The 21,681-nt window shown below is 36.3% G+C and overlaps 1 protein-coding gene across 1 annotated transcript; it reads right to left on the bottom strand.

The window, feature by feature from the left end:
• Positions 1-1,685: 1,685 nt before the first annotated feature.
• On the bottom strand, positions 1,686-20,817 carry LOC128239445 (periodic tryptophan protein 1 homolog). Its single transcript, XM_052956077.1, has 16 exons — positions 20,677-20,817; positions 20,264-20,313; positions 19,914-20,025; positions 19,163-19,328; positions 16,163-16,245; positions 15,698-15,794; positions 14,916-15,023; positions 14,321-14,436; positions 13,602-13,666; positions 12,852-12,948; positions 11,295-11,356; positions 10,883-10,994; positions 7,379-7,469; positions 6,129-6,250; positions 2,680-2,782; positions 1,686-2,215 (listed from the first exon to the last, which is right to left on the bottom strand). Exons 1-16 carry the CDS (start codon positions 20,737-20,739, stop codon positions 2,001-2,003), a joined length of 1,662 nt encoding a protein of 553 aa, XP_052812037.1. The 5' UTR covers positions 20,740-20,817; the 3' UTR covers positions 1,686-2,000.
• Between the last annotated feature and the right edge of the window lie 864 nt (positions 20,818-21,681).

Raw genomic sequence — 21,681 nt, 5'->3', positions numbered from 1 at the left:
TCTTGATGAAGGTCGTGTGTGTATTACTAAGTATTGATAATTAACAAGACGCCAATGCAGCAACGCCACTTTAAAGCCGGGTGTTTATTTTACCATGCAATTTTGTAAATCTAAGATTTGAGCTAGTGAATTTTATTTTTTTTAACGAAGAAAACCCATATTTATACTTATCAGAGATATGTTCATACAAATAACCCGATCAAATTTCACGAAGATCAACAGAAACTATTCCATTTGTGTGAGGAAAAATGAACATTTTATAAATACATAAGATTTTCCTAAGAAATAAGTCCCAAAGACCTAGTTTTTGACTCCAGATGAGACAGTTTATCATCAAGATTTCATGCATACAAATATTTTCAAAAAGTTAAATAAAATTTAACTTTTAATCTAGAACAGGGAAAAGTTTTTCCAAACATTTTACCTAATGCCTTTTTTACCCAAAATGACACATATTCACAATAGCCTAAGATACATGCAGACAAGTTTTATGAAGATTTGATAAAAACTAGTAAATTTTTGACATGGGGAAGTTTTGCAAAAGTGACATAGTTTTTAACCTGAGGTGACCCATAATCACAAATGTTCTAGACAACATGTAGACAAGTAATCTGATAGAGTTTCATATCAATTGGATAAAAACTATTGTCTTTATTACATGGAAAACTTCCTAAAATTTGACCTAGTGATCTAGTTTTTGATCCGAGGTGACCCATATTCACAAAAGTTCAAGACAACATGCAGACACATATTCTGACAAAGTTTCATAACAATTGGATACAAACTATTGACCTTATGATATGGAATAAAAACTTTAACCAGAATTGTTAACATCTGCCTGCCCGGTTTTCCCCATTCTATAACCCGTATAACTTTCATCTCGACCATTACTTTTCACTATTTTTTTTTTCAAATATTTTTTTTATTGTGACTGACCCAAAGGTTAAAATACACATACTCCAATATATATAAATATATCTATATCTATATGTTGACCTATAATCGGACAGTGACCATAATAAGTAGTGCCATTGTAATTAAAACAACAAATCTATTCTCAGTAATTGTGACCATGACCTTAATTTAATTTTTGTTTGCACTTTGACCTGTTGTGCTACAAGCTAACTTGTCCGGGTAAATGAATCTTCCTCAGGGCCACATTTCAGTCCAGAACTTTAAACCATGTAAGTTAAAATTTGATTATGATTTCCGATGGTTTATAGAAATTTATCAGTGAAATAAAAATAGCATTACACTGATAAAAATGTGGGTCGTTTTTTGAAAAACTACATTTAACTGCCTTTTTAAAGACTGAATATATTTCACCTCTTGAGCACCAAATTAATTATTTTATACATGGCTATGTTATTTTGATTAAATGTGTGCGAATTCAGTTTTAGCCAGTATTCAAGAGGAAAACAGTTGAGGTAAGGAAAAAATCAACTTCCTGCCATCTATGATGTTCCTACAAATTTGGAATTTTTAAAGGTATGGCGATGCCTTAATGGAAATTCCCAAGGAGGACAGATTGATGGAAGCACAAATTGTTTCATTCCTCTGGTATGACAAGATGTTTCCTACACGTACATCAATAAATCTCTAAAATGCTTTTGTGCCTATTGAAGATGAGAAAATTTTTATAATTTTAAGCTAAACATTTCTAGTGTTAAAAAACTAGAAAGTAATCATGTTTAAAATAATTTTATTTTAAGAAATTATGACTCAAAACAACAATATTTTAAAAGTTCTCTTTAACAAAGCCAGTAACTACTAAAAACTTGTGTGATATTTTTCATCTTCTACTTTAAATCTCATACCAAACAATCAAAGGAACATGACAATTTTAATGTCATCATAAAACAGTTTTCAGCCTCTTCCTGCAATTTCTTCTATTACTCAAGTAATTTCCTTTTTATACCATTAATTGTACTTCCAATCTTACACCATAAGAATGAAAGAAGTTCAATAATTTTAGTATATCCATAATGATCATAGTATTATCATACAACAGTTTTAGGCTTTTTCTTCTTTCTTTTCTTCTTCTTTTTCGCCCCCTGTGCAGATTCACCCCCTTTTGCGCCCCCATCACCCATCTCCGTGTCATCAGTGACACCCTTCATCTCCTCTATCTCCATGGCAGCCTCAGGGTCCTCGGCCTCGTCCTTACGGGGGTCATCAACATACTCCCCCTGCCCTGTGCAGAAGTGCTGATAAACTGAAAGGAAAGAAACAATATTTTAAAGTTTGATAAACAATATTTTAAAGTTTGATAACTATTTTTACCAATTCCTATCATTATAAGATTTATTTTTCCTAGTACCTACAGATTAATTTATTCTTCCTGGTACCTACACAACTAGCTACAATACCAGAATTTAAGCTTAAATATTAAAAAAACACACTGGAGTTTAAAGTCTTAATAACAAAATATTACTAAAATAATAGCTTTACAAATGGTAAAAATACCGATGGCATTTTGTAAAGGGGCCCACCTAATATATATTAATTTGAAAATGCTGTCAGGGCAATCAAAAGATTCTGTTATCAAAGAGAAAACTTTAAATATGTACTGTATAAACTAATTACGTAAATTAAAGTACAAACACCATTCCCGTTCAAACAAGAGTGATTGCACAATAATTGCACCAAACACAAGGAGTTAATGTGATTTGTACAAACCATCTTTAATGTCCCTGATATCCCAGAGTTTAAACTTCTTCTCTCCTCCAATAGCGAACACATATGGGGCATCTGGGCAGCTTTCCATGCACAGCAACTGGCCCTGGGAACCACAATACAACATGTTAAACAGTGCTTATGATATGTTCTAAGGTCCCTTTAATATGTACATGTTAAGTTTAATTCCTCCAATAGGAAACACAAACAGGATGTCCAGACATCCTTCCATGCACATTCATTCAACCTCGGAATTTCAATAAGTCATGTTAAGGGACTTATGCATTAATAAACAAGAGCTGTCACAGTATGTGACTAATGCCCCTGAATGTGACATTGACCTATGAACAAGGTCAGTACATGAAAAGTTGATCTTGCCTTTACGTCTCAAATACATATGGCAAGTTATTTTAAATTGCCTCTGAACATAAAAAAATACCACCCATACTTGACAACCTACACTGTTATGTCCTTATATTCAGAATTCCCTTGTGAATAAACACTAAGTGTATCTTTCACCTTAGAGGTAGTGACACGGGTCTTGCACACGACACGTCGTCTTGGTATGTGGAACACATGTAGCAAGTGATTTTAAAATCTGTCCATACAAGGGAAAGTTACAGCCCGGACACGACAACCTATACTCTATGTCCTTATATGCAGCACTCCATTGTGAATAAACACTAAGTGTGACCTTGACCTTTGAGGTAGGATCACCGGTCTTGAACGCGACACGTCATCTTGGTATGTGGAACACATGTGGCAAGTTATTTTAAAATCTGTCCATACAAGAGAAAGTTACAGCCTGGACACGACAACCTATACTCTATGTCCTTATATGCAGCACTCCATTGTAAATAAACACTAAGTGTGACCTTGACCTTTGAGGTAGGGACACGGGTCTTGCACTCGACACGTCGTCTTGGTATGTGGAACACATGTGGCAAGTTATTTTAAAATCGGTCCATACAAAGGAAAGTTACAGCCCGGACACGACAACCTATACTATATGTCCTTATATGCAGCACTCCATTGTGAATAAACACTAAGGTTGACCTTGACCTTTGAGGCACGGACACGGGTCTTGCATGCAACACGTCGTCTTGGTATGTGGAACACATGTGTCAAGTTATTTCAAAATCTGTCCATACAAGAGAAGGTTACAGCCCGGACACAACAACCTATACTCTATGTCCTTATATGCAGCACTCCGTTGTGAATATACACTAAGTGTGACCTTGACCATTGGAGGTAGGGACACGGGTCTTGCACGCGACACATTGTGTTGGTATGTGGAACACATGTGGCAAGTTATTTTAAAATCTGTCCATACAAGAGAAAGTTACAGCCCGGACACGACAACCTATACTCTATGTCCTGATATGCAGCACTCTGTTGTGAATAAACACTAAGTGTGACCTTGACCTTTGAGGTAGGGACACGGGTCTTGCACGCGACACATTGTCTTGGTATGTGGAACACATGTGGCAAGTTATTTTAAAATCTGTCCATACAAGAGAAAGTTACAGCCTGGACACGACAACCTATACTCTATGTCCTTATATGCAGCACTCCATTGTAAATAAACACTAAGTGTGACCTTGACCTTTGAGGTAGGGACACGGGTCTTGCACTCGACACGTCGTCTTGGTATGTGGAACACATGTGGCAAGTTATTTTAAAATCTGTCCATACAAGAGAAGGTTACAGCCCGGACACGACAACCTATACTCTATGTCCTTATATGCAGCACTCCATTGTGAATATACACTAAGTGTGACCTTGACCTTTGAGGCACGGACACGGGTCTTGCATGCAACACGTCGTCTTGGTATGTGGAACACATGTGGCAAGTTATTTTAAAATCTGTCCATACAAGAGAAGGTTACAGCCCGGACACGACAACCTATACTCTATGTCCTTATATGCAGCACTCCATTGTGAATAAACACTAAGTGTGACCTTGACCTTTGAGGTAGGGACACGGGTCTTGCACGCGACACATTGTGTTGGTATGTGGAACACATGTGGCAAGTTATTTTAAAATCTGTCCATACAAGAGAAAGTTACAGCCCGGACACGACAACCTATACTCAATGTCCTTATATGCAGCACTCCATTGTAAATAAACACTAAGTGTGACCTTGACCTTTGAGGTAGGGACAAGGGTCTTGCACGCGACACATCGTCTTGGTATGTGGAACACATGTGGCAAGTTATTTTAAAATCGGTCCATAAAAGAAAAAGTTACAGCCCGGACACGACAACCTATACTCTATGTCCTGATATGCAGCACTCCATTGTGAATAAACACTAAGTGTGACCTTGACCTTTGAGGTAGGGACACGGGTCTTGCACGCGACACATTGTCTTGGTATGTGGAACACATGTGGCAAATTATTTTAAAATCTGTCCATACAAGAGAAAGTTACAGCCCGGACACGACAACCTATACTCTATGTCCTTATATGCAGCACTCCATTGTAAATAAACACTAAGTGTGACCTTGACCTTTGAGGTTGGGACACGGGTCTTGCACTCGACACGTCGTCTTGGTATGTGGAACATATGTGGCAAGTTATTTTAAAATCGGTCCATACAAGGGAAAGTTACAGAGCCGGACGGACGGACGGACGGTGCGATTTTAATATGCCCACCTTTGGGGGCATAAAATTCAAATTTAAGTGAAAGCTTCTGAGGTTGCAGTATGTTTTCTTATCAATACATGTAAATGCATTGCTGGATAACCACAACTGACATATTCCTTAACTTTTGTAGGGTAATAGACACCATTTAGCATTGGTATCTAATAATGACATACATTGAATGTATGTAACTGAACATTTCAGATACACAAGACTATATAAACTGCTCACTTTACATGTAATTGCTGTACAAGTCATTAAATAAAAAGCTTTCAATAATAAAATAAGAAAGACCATTGACGCGAATCATCAAGGCGCCTTGAATGTATAGTAATGTTTGTATGATGGGTAGAAGGATGTGATAAATATTTAATATGAAAATAATTTGAGGTTATTTGTTTTCTTTTATTTAATCAATAGTAAAATAAGTATTATAACAGTCTTCAAATTTGCCGTGTTGTTACGTGAAATGTTTTTGATTTATAAAAAATAAAAATGATGCTGTCAGTTCTAAAGATAAATTCACAACAAGGGGACAAGTTGTTGATCAACTTCTTTGAGTGTCCTCTTTAAACATGATAAAGGAACTACACAAAACTCTTTCCTTACAATGTTTTTGCTGTGTTTCAAAACATTTCATCATTAAACGTTAAAAAAAAACGGTGTACGATTAATCAAACAAATTTTTTATTAATAACTTGGCCTTTCATATGCCGTCAAAGAACAGCGTTTAATAACATCATTAACATGCCTCACTTCAGCAAGGCGCCAACAATAAATGTCAAATTGAATATTACCAGTACATACCATTTTAAGACTATTACTATAGACACAGGATGGTTTGTTGTTCTCAATGTCCCAGACCTTCATACTTCCATCTGACGAGGTGGTCACCAAAAGGCTGCTGTTTTCACTGCTTAGACTCAAACCTTAAATCAAAGAATATATATATAAACAATATTCATTCCTCCAAAAAATATGTATAAATGCTTAGTGTGAAGGACTAGGGCATGGGCCGGTTCCCACAGGCTGGGTATGTTTTGGCAGGAACCTAGGTACAATTAAAGTACAGCAATACCATCTAATATTTTGGTCCTTTTGTTTTGTTCTATGCCAGCCTTGTCATCTACATCTATATGAAGTGAATGAATAAGGTGTTTCTTCTCCATGTGCTTTCTCACAGATGATGTTCTGGCAATTTTGTGACTCACATGAACACAGACAGCATTTCATGATGATAATTTTTTTCCAAACTATACTTCGTTTTGTTTCCAACGACATGGTTACTATCTAATATCATGTTTACTGTACAGCGTAAAATGTATATACTGGTACCAGGGTACCTGCAGGTAATTGATTGTGTACTTGGATCCAAAATTTCTACCAGAAGGAACATCACCTTTTTAATTCAAAAGGTGTATGCTTACCAATCCCTAGATGGAACAAATGATTATGTTTGTTTAGGTGTGGACAGATCATCAAGGTCAAGTATTTTAGTACTATGAATATGTTAGCCACAGTGATGTGACTTGCCACAGTCACTCATCAGCATACAATCAATGTTATAATCAATTCCATGTTCTGCTAACTAGTGCAATAATATTGGCAATTATGTCACGCGTGTACAAAGTGCCATACATGTATCTTGAATGGTTTCTTAGTTATGGCAAATGTTTAAGTTGTTGCATAGACAACGAGATCAGCGTCAGAAAATGTCTTGACCTGTTTATTTGAAATATTGACAAGCTATAAAACCAAGCAAGAGCACTGAAAAATGAACACCAATGCTCACTTGGGTTTTGTTTTGTTTTTTTTCAGTAAAAAAGGGGCATAACTCAATAGTATTTCAGCCTGAATTATGGGCCTCGCCATACATGTGCATATTGTCTCTGGCAACATTTGTACAAAGTATAATGAATGGGTTCAGAGTTATGGTCAAGGTTTAATTTTATGCACAAAAATATGACAATACCTCAACTTTATTCTTTAAAAAACAGACAAGATAAAAATTGACAAACTAGATTTACAAAACATGAATGTTGGACTGAATACCACACCTGTGACACTCTCTGAGTGCGCTGCTAGACTGTAGACTGGTTTATCCTGTCTTGAGTCCATGTAATACACGTGTCCTGTATCCGTACTTGCCTGGAAATAGATTAACACAGTCTTGACTTAGCTTCGCTTACAATACATATACTGTAACTGATAGTCAATTCAATGAATTTTATTTTTGTTTATTCCCAAGTCATTTTTTCTTACCACTTTTAGAAAATATTTGAAATTTTCCCTACTTTACATTGAAAATGAATAAATATGTCAGATACTAAACATCTTCATAAGTTTTTACCTACTGATCAAATTCTTAACAAGAGATGTTTGTCAAACATTATGCTCCCCTGATTGCCATGTCGTCAGAAATATTTGGACAATTGAATAAAATAATAATAATACCCAAATGCCAGCTGATTCGACCTGATGACCGCAAAATAAACTAGAGCTGTCACAGTAGTGACGAATACCCCCAAATGCCGCCTGGACACAGGAATGGCAAACCATTCCTTTGAAAAGAGGCCATAACTCCAAGGTTACTGCAAACTGCATCTTCTTTTATCATTTTATCTAGTTTTATTTAAATATGTTGAGTAATTTAGAAGTTACACTGCTGACAAGAAAAACTAGCCTTTCATGAGTTATCGTCCGGAAACCGTTTTTCTATTTTTAGTAACAGTGACCTTGACCTTGGCCCCAGCAGCCCCGATATCAAACTTGACCTGTATCTTCTGATGTTACACCTGTGTACCAAAAATTGTTCAAATCTGTCTAGCCTTTCATGAGTTATCGTCCGGAAACCGTTTTTCTATTTTTAGTAACCGTGACCTTGACCTTGGCCCCACCAGCCCCAATATCAGACTTGACCTGTATCTTCTAATGTTACACCTGTGTACCAAAAATTGTTCAAATCTGTAAGCCTTTCATGATTTATCATCCGGAAACCGTTTTTCTATTTTTAGTAACAGTGACCTTGACTTTGGCCCCACCAGCCCCAATATCGAACTTGAGCTGTATCTTCTGATGTTACACCTGTGTACCAAAAATTGTTCAAATCTGTCAGGCCTTTCATGAGTTATCGTCCGGAAACCGTTTTTCTATTTTTAGTAACAGTGACCTTGACCTTGGCCCCACCAGCCCCAATATCGAACTTGACCTATATCTTCTGATGTTACACCTGTGTACCAAACTGTATCTTCTGATGTTACACCTGTGTACCAAAAATTGTTCAAATCTGTCTAGCCTTCCATGAGTTATTGTCCGAAAACTGTTTTTCTATTTTTAGTAACAATGACCTTGACCTTGGCCCCACCAGCCCCAATATCGAACTTGACCTGTATCTTCTGATGTTACACCTGTGTACCAAAAATTGTTCAAATCTGTCTAGCCTTTCATGAGTTATCGTCCGGAAACCGTTTTTCTATTTTTAGTAACAACTAGACAAAGCTGTATAATTTTTGCCTATTTTAACTTATTCAGGGGCCATAATTGAAGACATGATCATGTGATTCCAACCACAATCACAGGGGCAAATGTTCTCACCATGGCTAAAAGTTTGAAAAAGATTCATTCAAAAATGACGAAGGAGTAGGACGAACAAAACTAATTTTACCCAATTTAACTCATTAAGGGGCCACAACTCCACTCAGAATCATGTGACTCCCACCAAATTCATGGAGGCAAAGGTTTACATCATGGCCATTAATATTTGAAAGTTTGAAAAAGATTTGCTCAATAGCTTCAAAGAAGAATCCTGGACAAAGCTAATTTTGCCCAATTTAACTCATTAAGGGGCCACAACTCCACTCAGGATCATGCGACTCTGACCAAATCCACGGAGGCACAGGTTTACATCATGGTCATTAATATTTGAAAGTTTGAAAAAGATTTGTTCAATAACGACAAAGATGAATCCCGGACAAAATAATTTTGCCCAATTTAACTCATTAAGGGGCCACAACTCCACTCAGGATCATGCGATTCTGACCAAATCCACGGAGGCACAGGTTTACATCATGGTCAATAATATTTGAAAGTTTGAAAAAGATTCGTTCAATAACGACAAAGATGAATCCCGGACAAAGCTAATTTTGCCCAATTTAACTCATTAAGGGGCCACAACTCCACTCAGGATCATGCAATTCTGACCAAATCCACGGAGGCACAGGTTTACATCATGGTCAATAATATTTGAAAGTTTGAAAAAGATTCGTTCAATAACGACAAAGATGAATCCCGGACAAAGCTAATTTTGCCCAATTTAACTCATTAAGGGGCCACAACTCCACTCAGGATCATGCGACTCTGACCAAATCCATGGAGGCACAGGTTTACATCATGGTCATTAATATTTGAAAGTTTGAAAAAGATTTGTTCAATAACGACAAAGATGAATCCCGGACAAAAAAAAGACGGACGGACAGACGGACAGACGGACAGACAGACAGACAGACGGACAGACGGACAACCCGATTCCAGTATACCCCCCCAAACTTTGTTTTGGGGGGTATAATAAGGGTCAACTCCTGGTCATGCCCAACCTCCACATTAAGTTTGAAGGCCTTCAGTGCAGGCATTGTCAAGTAAACACTCGGACAGGATTTTCATGTTCTAGGTAATTGTGACCTTGACCTTTGTACTTAATGACCCCAAAATCAATCAGGGGTCATCTACTGGCCACACCCAACTTTATGTTAAGTTGGAGGACTATGCATTGTCTAGTTATCACTCAGACAAGCTTTCCACATTCAAGGTCACTGTGACCTTGACCTTTGACCTTATAACCTTAACATCGATCAGGGTCATCTTCTAGTCACATCCAACATCAAAGTCAAGTTTGAGGACCATAGGTCCAGGTATTGTTGAGTTATCACTCAGACAAGCTTTTTGCATTCAAGGTTACTGAGACCTTGACCTTTGACCTAATGATCTCAACATCATTAGGGGTCATCCACTGATCACGCCCAACCTCCAAGTCAATTTTGAGGACCCTAAGTCCAGACATGGTAGTGTTTTCAATCGGACAAGCTTTTGCATTCAAAGTCACTGTGACCTCCAGCTTTGAGACGATTATCCCAAATTCAATAGGGGTCATGTACTGGTCACGCCCAGCCTTCAAGTCAAGTTTAAGGAGCATAGGTCTGGGAATTGTCAAGTAATCACTCCGACTAGCTTTTTGCATTCAAGGTCACTATGACCTTGATCTTTAAGCCAATAACCTCCAATCAATAGGGGTCATGTACTGGTCACACCCAAACCTAAGTAAATTTTGAGGGCCATAGGTCTAGGCATTGTCGAGTTATTACTTGGAACAGCTTTGGTCTACCAACCTACAAACTGCAACCTTCTTTGAAGGTGGGCATAATTATTTGTGTTGAAATATGTTGTCATTTGTACTTATTTGTGAAATAAAATAAGTTTAAACCAAGAGTATGGTCTCTCCTCTGAAGAATACATGCAAAGAAGACTGGGAAAACCATCTATTTTAGTCTCCACTGAAGAGTACTTACAAAAAAGTTAAGGGGAGAGAATCTATTCCAAAGTAGTTTTTCAATCTCGCCATCCAGGTTCCATGTCTTGTTACTGGTGTCTGGAGACCGACAGTCATACATCTTTACCGTTCTGGAATATATGTTATGTCTTAAATATTCCTAGCTTCTACTAACAGTATTAATTTGTAAAGATATAAGTTCTATAATCAAAATTCTAATAATGAATGTGTTTCATTGCATTTTTTGTTAACTGTTTATAAGATTATATTTTTTCTCACCCTACTAAACTCCTAGATTTTAAATAATACACAATATAATGTAAGCCATTTTACTACATATATATTCTTACCCAAAAAGCCAAGTCATAAAACATATTTTTTGACAAATCTACATATGGTACAATCATGTCAATTATAGAATGTCTACTGACTTGTCGAATGACCCGGACAGCAACATATGTTCCTCCACTGGATGCCACTTCACACATTGTACCTAAAATCAAAGTCAGCCAGTTAGATATGCCTAAGGTTTAGACTTCAAGTCTTGAAATTTTAACACTTGAAAATATTAAAATAATAATAGCTTATTTAGAAATTCCTCAGACTAAGACAACTGTCCTCAAGGGTATAAAAGCAGTTTTGGTCCAGATCAGCTGAATGTTTATTGATTAGCCAATATATATCCAGCAATTCATATTAACCATTCAAATTATCTACATGTGTAAACTAAGCAAAAGACCTAGACAAAGGGAAAATCATTGGTAAATTTTGACCTTGTGCGAGTTAAATTCAAGGGTTCTGTCCGTCTGACTGACATAAAATGTCAAAATTTGACATAATGTTTCTCACACCTTTTGGTCATAATCATATTAAAGATGAACCATTTTGTGCATGCACAATTGTACAAGAATTGCTTCTTTCCAGGTATTATTGTTTTTGATTTTTTGAAGGAAATTTAGTGCTAGGTACATATTTAAGGTAAAAAGGAGTGATGTAATCAATGGATTATCATGGGAATGCATGAACAGTTGTCAATTGAAATTAATTTTCATTGGTGTCAGCCTTTTTTGTACTCAAAATACTTCATTTGAAAAATATTCAAATCAAGCTTTGAGCGCATTTCAAACTACGAACCAAACTACTGGTACTTTCCCCGAACTCGTCAACATAACAGTGTCATAGCTAATTATGCTTTATGTATACAGGCACTAGGCCCTCTTTTTTCTGAACGTTCAGGCTTGTTTAATATTACTTAATAAAAAAAAGAGTACTGCTTGAGCCAGTGCTATGGGGTGTTCAGTGTTGCATCTCGCATTTCTGTCAATGAACTGGGGTGTTCAGTGTTGCATCTCGCATTTCTGTCAATGAACGGTCTTAATCAAACTGAGGCTGCTGCTTTCACTTGGATATCTTGGATCAATGAGTTATGGCCAAGTATAATGTTTTTTCACAATGACAATGAAAACAGTGACATAAAGGCTATGACAATTCCTAGACAAGCTTAAAATGAGGTGCACATGGGGCGTTTATCTAGAATAATATATACCTTTGACTTATAAATATAACAAACCAGGGGCTCATAAGGGCCTATGCTTTAGTGGCATGGCTCTTTTAGTTATTTTCAATCCAGAGCATGAATGTTTTGGTAGCAGGCAACATACTGATAGTTCACAAAGGCAAGAGATATAACCAACTGCACACAGTACTGTATTATTCACCTCATTACCAAATGCAAGTGGGTGGAAAAAACCCCCAAAACATCTGAATAATTTCAAAGGCCATAATCCAGTAATGCATGGGCAGATCTGGATGATTTAACAAAGGAACCAAGCTCTCAAGGATATCTAACTAAAGTAAAAGTTTGATTAAGATACTATCAAAACTGAAGTACTTTATGGCATTCACAAGCAATTGTTTACAGATCTAAGCACTGAGGCTGAACTCCACATCATCAAAGAAGCCTTTGGCCATTAGAGCTAAAAGCCCACCTTCTCTGTGTGTTGTTTGATCCACATGGCAAGTTTTCCCTCCGTCAGGTCCCACAGCCCAACAGTGTGGTCTGCTGATGCACTCGCTAATACATGTCTGCAAAATGACTAGTATGAACATTCTTTCATTACCATAACGTATTATGTAGGTAAAATACTTCACCTGACAAAGTTGAAAAAATAACAAGGGATGTTTGTCAAACATTATGCCCCCCCCCCCAGCCCTGAGCGCCATGTTGTCAGGATTATTTGGACAATTGAATGAAATATGCATGGACCTCCAAGTCAAGTTTTAGGGATAAGGTTTTGGCATTCAAGGTCACTGTGACCTTGACCTTTGACCAGATGACCCCTCGAATCAATAGGGGTCATCTACTGGTCAGGCCCAGCCCCCATGTCAAGTTTGATGACCATAGGTCTGGGCATTGTTAATTAATCACTCGGACAAGCTTTATAATCCTTTTACCATTAAAGGTCACTGTGACCCTGACCTTCGACCTGATGACCCCTAAAATCATTAGGGGTCATCTACTGGTCAGGCCCTATCTTTATGTCAAGTTTGATGACCATACGTCAAGGAATTGTTGAGTTATCACTCGGACAAGCTTTGGTCTACCAACGGACCGACCGACCAACCGATGTGCAAAGCAATAAAATGAAAATATTCGGATTCCCCAAAATTCATTTAGATTACTGAAAATCCTCAATTAAATAAATTATTTTGCAATGAATGGTTAACAAAGTACAGACCTTGCCAGTGGGTTCCATGAGAGGTCTAACACAGCGTCTGTGTGGCTCGGAACATGTAGCCTGCCCTGAAATCATATTACAATTGTCACACCAGCAGTGGTTCATTTTGATATCTGCTTGAATGACTCTTTTGGACTCACATATTTCAAAACCATCCATCCTCAGTAAAACATTGAAAGTCCAAGGAATAGTTTATATAATATATTTCTGAGGAGCATTTTTATAGCAACAAATACAAGTCCAGCCAATTAAGATCTGCTATGAACATGTGATTATGAACCATTCACAATACCTGGGTGATAACCAGAACTACTATCAATGAACCTTAAAGTGAGGGCCGACCATACTGTAATGTCTTCATGTCACAGAATTGTGATGTTAACCAACCGCCTTTCTTTTGGTATGAGAAAGGATGTGCATTTTTTGCTCACTAATAACATGTTTCATTGCATGAAATAATTCAAATTCAAAACTTACTGAAACTAGTTTTAGAGAGTATAACTTTCTTCTTATTTTTTTTAAACATTCCGTGTCTTTTTCCTCAAAACTTACACATATACACAAGTCATGATGTATCTTACGGAGTAGAGTACTCTCAGATTATCAAGCACTGGTGAAACAAAAACTGATATGGTATGAAAAAAAATATAAATTTGAATAAAATATTGACAAGAAATATCTTTGGGTCAGTTATTTCAACAGTGTAAAATAAACACTACCTTCTTCTTCTTTTTCACTTTCTGTCCCAGTGTGGCTAGGGGTTCTAAACTATCCACCACGTCTAGATCCCAGATGTCAATAGTGGGATCCATTGTGGCAATGGCAAGAAAGTTTCCTAAAAAAAGACACATAGCTCAAAGTTAAACGTAAGTCATGTAACGTATTTACAGCAGGACTGTTTATTTTTAATACATGTATCAAGAAATACATTTACACATTATGTGAAAGTCACTTCAATTTATTAAATGTCATGTTTCTTAAATAAAAGCGAACACTGTATTATTACATGTAGAAATACAAGATCAAAATATTTTTAGTGTATTCCAATAGGGAATGCATTTACCGGTAGACAATACTGAGTCTCGTACATTATATCTGATATTACAGTTACTGTTGTGTTGGTTTCAGATACATCTCCAAGCCAGGCTTTCATACATGCAACACAATGGGGTAAGCTATATTTTGCTGGTTCTAATTTTTCTGTTATACAGCACTTTCTTCTTATCATAGTCAAATCCCAATGCGAAAATGACCTTTGGACTCCATACACCATGCTCTATTAGAACTGCTGATAAATAATCACAAATTCCACACCTGGGTTGCCATCTCTGAGGTCATAGTCCATCCACTCCATGGCGAGCGGAAATGTGGACAACAGGATGTCATGGTGACAGTAAAGATTCCCCAGCTCAGAGTTGTACACTGGAAAATAAATACAGAAGTTGCCAGATATCATGTACCATTCAAGCTTTGCTAGCACTTGAGGTCAAACCTTTCAAGCTTAGTGATGTACACTTTTAAAGTTAAGAATAAAATATTTTCAAATGTTACCAACCTTGTTTGTAATCATCAGTAGAGATTGAACAGCAGTCAAAAGTCATTACAATATTTTTAAATAAGTAGCTGTAACAGATTACAACACAAGGTGCATCAACATCAAAACTGCTGTAAGAAACAATAAATAAACATGAACACATTGTCAAGTTTGTGCTTTATTCTCATAAAATGATTTTTCAGTTATAAAACATTTCAGATTTGTTGGTTAATGCCAGAAGAAAGTTTTGAGTAGTAAATTTCAACATTTATTGTATATTCCTATTTTAAAAGAGTTCAGTCACATGGCGATAATCAATGGTGATATCATGCAATCAATTATCAGTGACCTCAGCCATAAATGATTGTTTTTCACCATTACTCATTCATTGTGTTATCTCTAGCTACAAGACATCAACCTTTCCACCAAATGAAGGAAAGAATACCTTAACTACTTTTTGCAGTGAATTAACTGTAGGTCTAATGAATCATGTATCTCAATGTCCTCCACGGATTACTGGTAGGTATAAACGAAAAAATATTGATAAGATAACGGCAATTACCGTGAACCTCCATAGAGCAGAAATCTGACTCAGCCTTGGCCACGAGCAGCAGGTTGTCTGTAGCCTTTATTTCAAAGTCCTCTTCCTCACTGTCATCCTGGAAACATACTTCCATATTCCAAAACATTCATACATAAATTCATAATTTGGCAGGCTTTTTTGATAAATACAATTAAATGTCCGGACTCCTCTTTTAAACGGTTCTCAGCGTTTTGGAATCAGCCGATGCTCTAAAAACACATGTGATTTAAATGCATTAGAAACAGTTACAATATGTTGCTTCATTCATTAAACAAATGACTGGACATAAGTTTGGGGAAAAAGAAAACTTTGGAATATTTCAATTCAACTTTAAATTTATCTTAAATCTTATTTTAGAAATAGAAATTTTGTCTGAAGAACAAAAATAATGTTCCATGGCTTAAAGAAAACTTTACTTCTGATTTAAATATATGTGACACATACTTCATCTTTTAATGTCACGAAGGGGTCATCTGTATTGCTGGCATACACCGTTAGATTTCCTATGCCTTTCAGGGGATTTGACACTGCAAAAAAATTAGGAACATGGCTCTAACATCAGTTTGGAATATGATATAATATGACACAGGAAAAAGAATAAAAATATCAGTACTTATATCTATTCATCATGCTTTATTGCCATATTTTGTCATTTAAAAATAAAAATAACTAGAGCTATCACTGAAGGTGATTAATACCCCCGAACGCCGCCTCTCATTATGATTTATCATTGTATGAAGTTTTATGAAATTCCATCTAGTAGTTTTCAAGTTACTGTCCGGACAAAAGAAAACACAGAACAAGAGCTGTCACAGTATGTGACGAATGCCCCCGATTGTGACATTGACCTATGAACAAGGTCAGTACATGAAAAGTTGATCTTGCCTTTACATGTCAAATACATATGGCAAGTTATTTTAAATTGCCTCTAAACATAAAAAATACCACCCATACTTGACAACCGACACTGTTATGTCCTTATATATGCAGCATTCCATTGTGAATAAACACCCAAGTGTGACCTTGACCTTAGAGATAGGGACAGGGGTCTGTCATGCGACACGTCGTCTTGGTACATGTATGTGGATCACATGTGGCAAGTTATTTTAAAATCTGTCCATACAAGGGAAAGTTACAGCCCGGACATGACAACTTATAATCTATGTCCTTATATGCAGCACTCAGTTGTGAATAAACATCTAAGTGTGACCTTGACCTTAGAGGTAGGGACACGGGTCTTGCACGCGACATGTCATCTTGGTATGTGGAACACATGTGGCAAGTTATTTTAAAATCTGTCCATACAAGGAAAAGTTACAGCCTGGACAAAACAACTTATAATCTATGTCCTTATATGCAGCACTCCGTTGTGAATAAACACTAAGTGTGACCTTGACCTTAGAGGTAGGGACACGGTTCTTGCACGTGACACGTCTTCTTGGTATGTGGAACACATGTGGCAAGTTATTTTAAAATCTGTCCATACAAGGGAAAGTTACAGCCCGGACACGACAACCTATACTCTATGTCCTATATGCAGCACTCCATTGTGAATTAAGACCCAAGTGTGACCTTGACCTTTGAGGTAGGGGCAAGGGTCTTGCACGTGACACGTCATCTTGGTATGTGGAACACATGTGGCAAGTTATTTAAAAATCTGTCCATAAATGATACAAGGGAAAGTTACAGCCCGGACACGAGTTATTGAGCCGGACACACGGACGGACGGACGGACGGTGCGATTTTAATATGCCCACCTTCGGGGGCATAAAAAGGCAATAACTCTGTAATTTGCTAAAATAGTGTAATGATTCATGAACACTGAACTCCTTCTCATTGTGCTGTACTATTGTATAAAATTTTATTACATTCTGTCCGGTAGTTTTTAAGTTATGCTCCGGACAAGAAAAAAGTAACAAAGGGCAATAACTCTGTAATTGGCTGAAAAAGAATTGCGGTTCATGTACACTGCACTTCCTCTCATTATGATCTATCACTGTATGAAGTTTTATTAAATTCCATCCAATAGTTTTCAAGTTATGCTCAGAACAAGAAAAAATAACAAAGGGCAGTAACTCTGTAATTAGCTCAAATAGAATTGCGGTTCCTGTACAATGCACTCCCTCTCATTATGATCTATCACTGTATGAAGTTTTATTAAATTCCATCAAATAGTTTTCAAGTTATGCTCAAAACAAGAAAAAATAACAAAGGGCAGTAACTCTGTAATTAGCTGTAATAGAATTGCGGTTTCTGTACATTGCACTCCCTCTCATCATGATCTATGACTGTATGAAGTTTTTATCAAATTCCATCCAATAGTTTTCAAGTTATGCTCCGGACAAGAAAAAAGTAACGAAGGGCAGTCACTCTGTAATTAGCTGAAATAAAGTTTTCAATAAAGTGCACTGCACTTCCTCTCATTGTGCATTACCATTGTAAGAAGTTTTAATAAACTCCATCGGGTAGTTTGCAGGTTAATGTCTGGAAAAAAAATTGACAGCAAAAAAAATAAATAAAGGGCAATAACTCAGTAATTAGCTAAAAGAGAGTTATGGTTCTTGAACACTGCACTTTCTCTCATGGTGCTGTACCATTGTATGAAGTTCCAATGAATTCCATCCAGTACTTTTCAAGTTATACTCCGGACAAAAAAAAAGTAACAAAGGGCAATAACTCAGTAATAAGCAAAAATAGAGTTATGGTTATTGTACACTGCGCTTCCTCTCATTATGCTCTACCATTGTATGAAGTTTAATCCTATTTTATCCAGTAGTTTTTAAGTTATGCTCCGGACAAGGTAAATTGCAACGGACCGACCGACAAACCGACGGACGGACCGACCGACCACAGGGTGACTCCAATATACCCCCTTCAAACTTCGTTTGTCGGGGGTATAAAAACTATTTCAAAATGTTCATTAAAGCAATATGTTGATTGATCAAAATCCCCTAGTCTTATGTCGAAATCCCCTCGATTTCAGAACATAAATGTCAAAATACCTAGTGTCCAGAAATACAGAATGTATGATACAGTTTTAAACTGAAAACTTTTCATATAAAAAAATAAAACATTCCTTATTAATTAATGACTTTTTAAAGAATGATGTTCCTAAAGTAATCTCATTATCTCCAGCATGACACACACAGGATTTGAAATAATTGTGTGATCATAGAATCTGGTATGTGGAGGTATTACCTCTCAATGACTAACAACTTATGTAAACCTAGTGAGCTTTTATAGCCATGTACAATTTTATGCTTAGTATGTACATGTGATTAAGAACTATTTACCATTTTTGAGTGACCAGTACTTATCATGGATGGAGCTTAAAGTGGTTATCGAACAATGGAATCTCTGATCCAGAGTCTCATATGCTACATGTATCCACTCTAGAATATTAACATCTAAAACTTGAAAAGGTACAAAGAAAGGATAACTCACATCCCTCTTGATCATCGTCATCATAGTCATCCATATTGTATCTAGACTCAAAGTCGTCTTCCTTGTGTCCACTTTTTATCTGCTTCCCCTTCTTTGTTTTGGCTTTGCCATTCTTAACCTTCTTCGCCATGTTGATAGCAGTGTCAACCTCTGCTGTCTCTTCTATCTAGAAAGATTGATATTAAAGAATTATGAATCTGTTAAATCAGATACTTGGAGAAAAAGATCTTGCTTAAAAGTAACTAAATAGTATCTTACGACACTCCAATCGAATCAAATCAGCCATTTTCCATCGTAAACAACCTCAGATGTATGCCGGTACATCAAGAGAAGTATTTCATAAAATTTTAAATAATTTTAATAATTAAATGTAGTGTTTAGACGTGTATTTTGTATATCTAAAATCAAAGTGATTGATATTTAAGAAATATGGATAAGTTAAATCAGATACTTTGAGAAAAAGATCTTGAGTCTGAAGGGTAACTGTGTTGTAATCAGTGCCTTGTTAGAATGAGTGAATATTACAAAATTAGACAAGAAAAAACAGATATATTTATTTCGTGAGTGTGATTGGGAAAAATATGCTTTGACCAATTAAATTAATAACAAAATTTATACTAAATAGAGTGCTTATCAGCAGAAAGAAATGCTAGTTGAAATAAAAAGCTTATTTTGTTCAAGATTTATTAAAGTATATGAGATTAAGTGAGTGATAATTAGAGAGAGATGGAGGATGAGCAGTTTATTGCACCTGTTTTGAGAGTGCTGCTGCTGCCTCAAAGTGCTGAATGGTGCTGGGCTCTGTGTTTTCACCATCAACATCCTCCTTTTCCTCCTCTGCTTCTTCTTCCTCCTCTAACAGCCTGAAACAGTTTATTTAAGTATAATAAAGTAAAATACCATTTAACGTTCATAGAATATTTGAAAAACTTGAATATTACATCATATACTTTTTGTTAACATTATCTGTTCAAAAGCTCACAAAGCATTTAAAAACAACTCTTTACTCATCTAATGATTTTCCAGCACCAAGATCTTAATTTATATACTATGTGTACAAATAGACAATATTCAAACAGCCCAATTGTATCTTAAACTTACTCTTGGGTTTCCTCTATGATCCTTTGCAGGTCATCTTTGTTTAATCGCATCTGAAAAATGAATAAGATAAAGTTTTTATATTTGATATACATGTTGTGAAGGTGCTTTTGTCACTTCTAACCAGGGAACAATGACATCCAAAAAACACTTCCTACATATATAATTTAAAATACACTGTCAGTATCAAATATTTTTTCCCATGGCATCAAGTTGTCCAAATAAGTCAAGTCACGAATGCACTAAAGCAGCTGAAATGTATAATTTAAAAGTAAAGATATGGATATGTTTCCTTAAACATGCCATTTATCAGTTGTCAGTTCCAGTGGTTTTACACCAAGAAATTATTGACATCCGAAATCATTTTCTCCGAACATGTGTTACAAAACACAATAATAATTTTATATTTTCGGTACCTTTTCTGGATGACATTTTGGTTTTCCTCTTTTAACCCAGGTCACACAAGGAATAATACTCATTTTAGTTAAATGTATGGCTTAAATCAATTAATATTATTATTCGGAAAAACACGTTTTTCTTTACCGGAAGTTTACAAATTATCTCCCTTTAAAACTAAGTCAAAACGGTGATAAACGAAACGAATAATTTAGATAAAACTTGTCTGAATTATCTTCGCCGGCCCCAGTGGAATATCTTACAAATATATCCTACATGTATATACTTGTTTATATGTGCAAGGCCAATAAACTAGTCAACGTTGATCGTCTTTGATATGATGGGAACGATATGATTATGACATGAGTCACGACGTCCTGATGTCGAGTTCATAACATCGGATTCCAAGGCTCTGAAAACTGTAGATGCTTAAACAAACTTTCGATACTTCCATGTGAATACAATTAGGTTGTACTAGCGTCATAAAAGAAGATTTTGTTAAAGACGTCCTGAATTTTACTACATGGACCATAGCATCGCCCTTATTGGTCATTGCGTTCAGAGATGATAAGACATGTTGACTAGCATGTAGCAAAAGTTCTCACTCGATCAAAGCCTTATTTCAGTCTTTAAACACAAATACCCATTTAATTGCTTGAAATTGTTGTAACAGCTGTTGTTAAAGGTTTCAGGAATATTACTCCAATACTTGGCACACATATATGATAACCACCATAGTGGGAGTAAGCGCCTGGCACACTTTTGTGGCCTGTGACCATTTCGTCGTAGAGTTATGTGCCATTGAATATGATTTTTACCCTTAAAGATATTATTTAGTTTGTGTAGCGAACCACTCCCATGCTCTTGTAGTTGGATTACCTTGAATGTGCCCTTGTAGTTAGTATTGATAGTTCCAGATATGTATACAAGCGACGTTGAGCAAGCATTGTCGTTTTTGCTATTGCTGCTGTTTTTGCTGTTGTTTAATGTTTGACTAAGCTGAAAAATATTTGACGCAATCATTT

Source organism: Mya arenaria, chromosome 6, assembly GCF_026914265.1.
Source record: "Mya arenaria isolate MELC-2E11 chromosome 6, ASM2691426v1".
Classification (NCBI taxonomy): Eukaryota; Metazoa; Mollusca; class Bivalvia; order Myida; family Myidae; genus Mya; species Mya arenaria.
The sequence above is the reverse complement of the archived record's forward strand: the minus strand, read 5'-3'. Positions and strand labels throughout refer to the sequence as shown.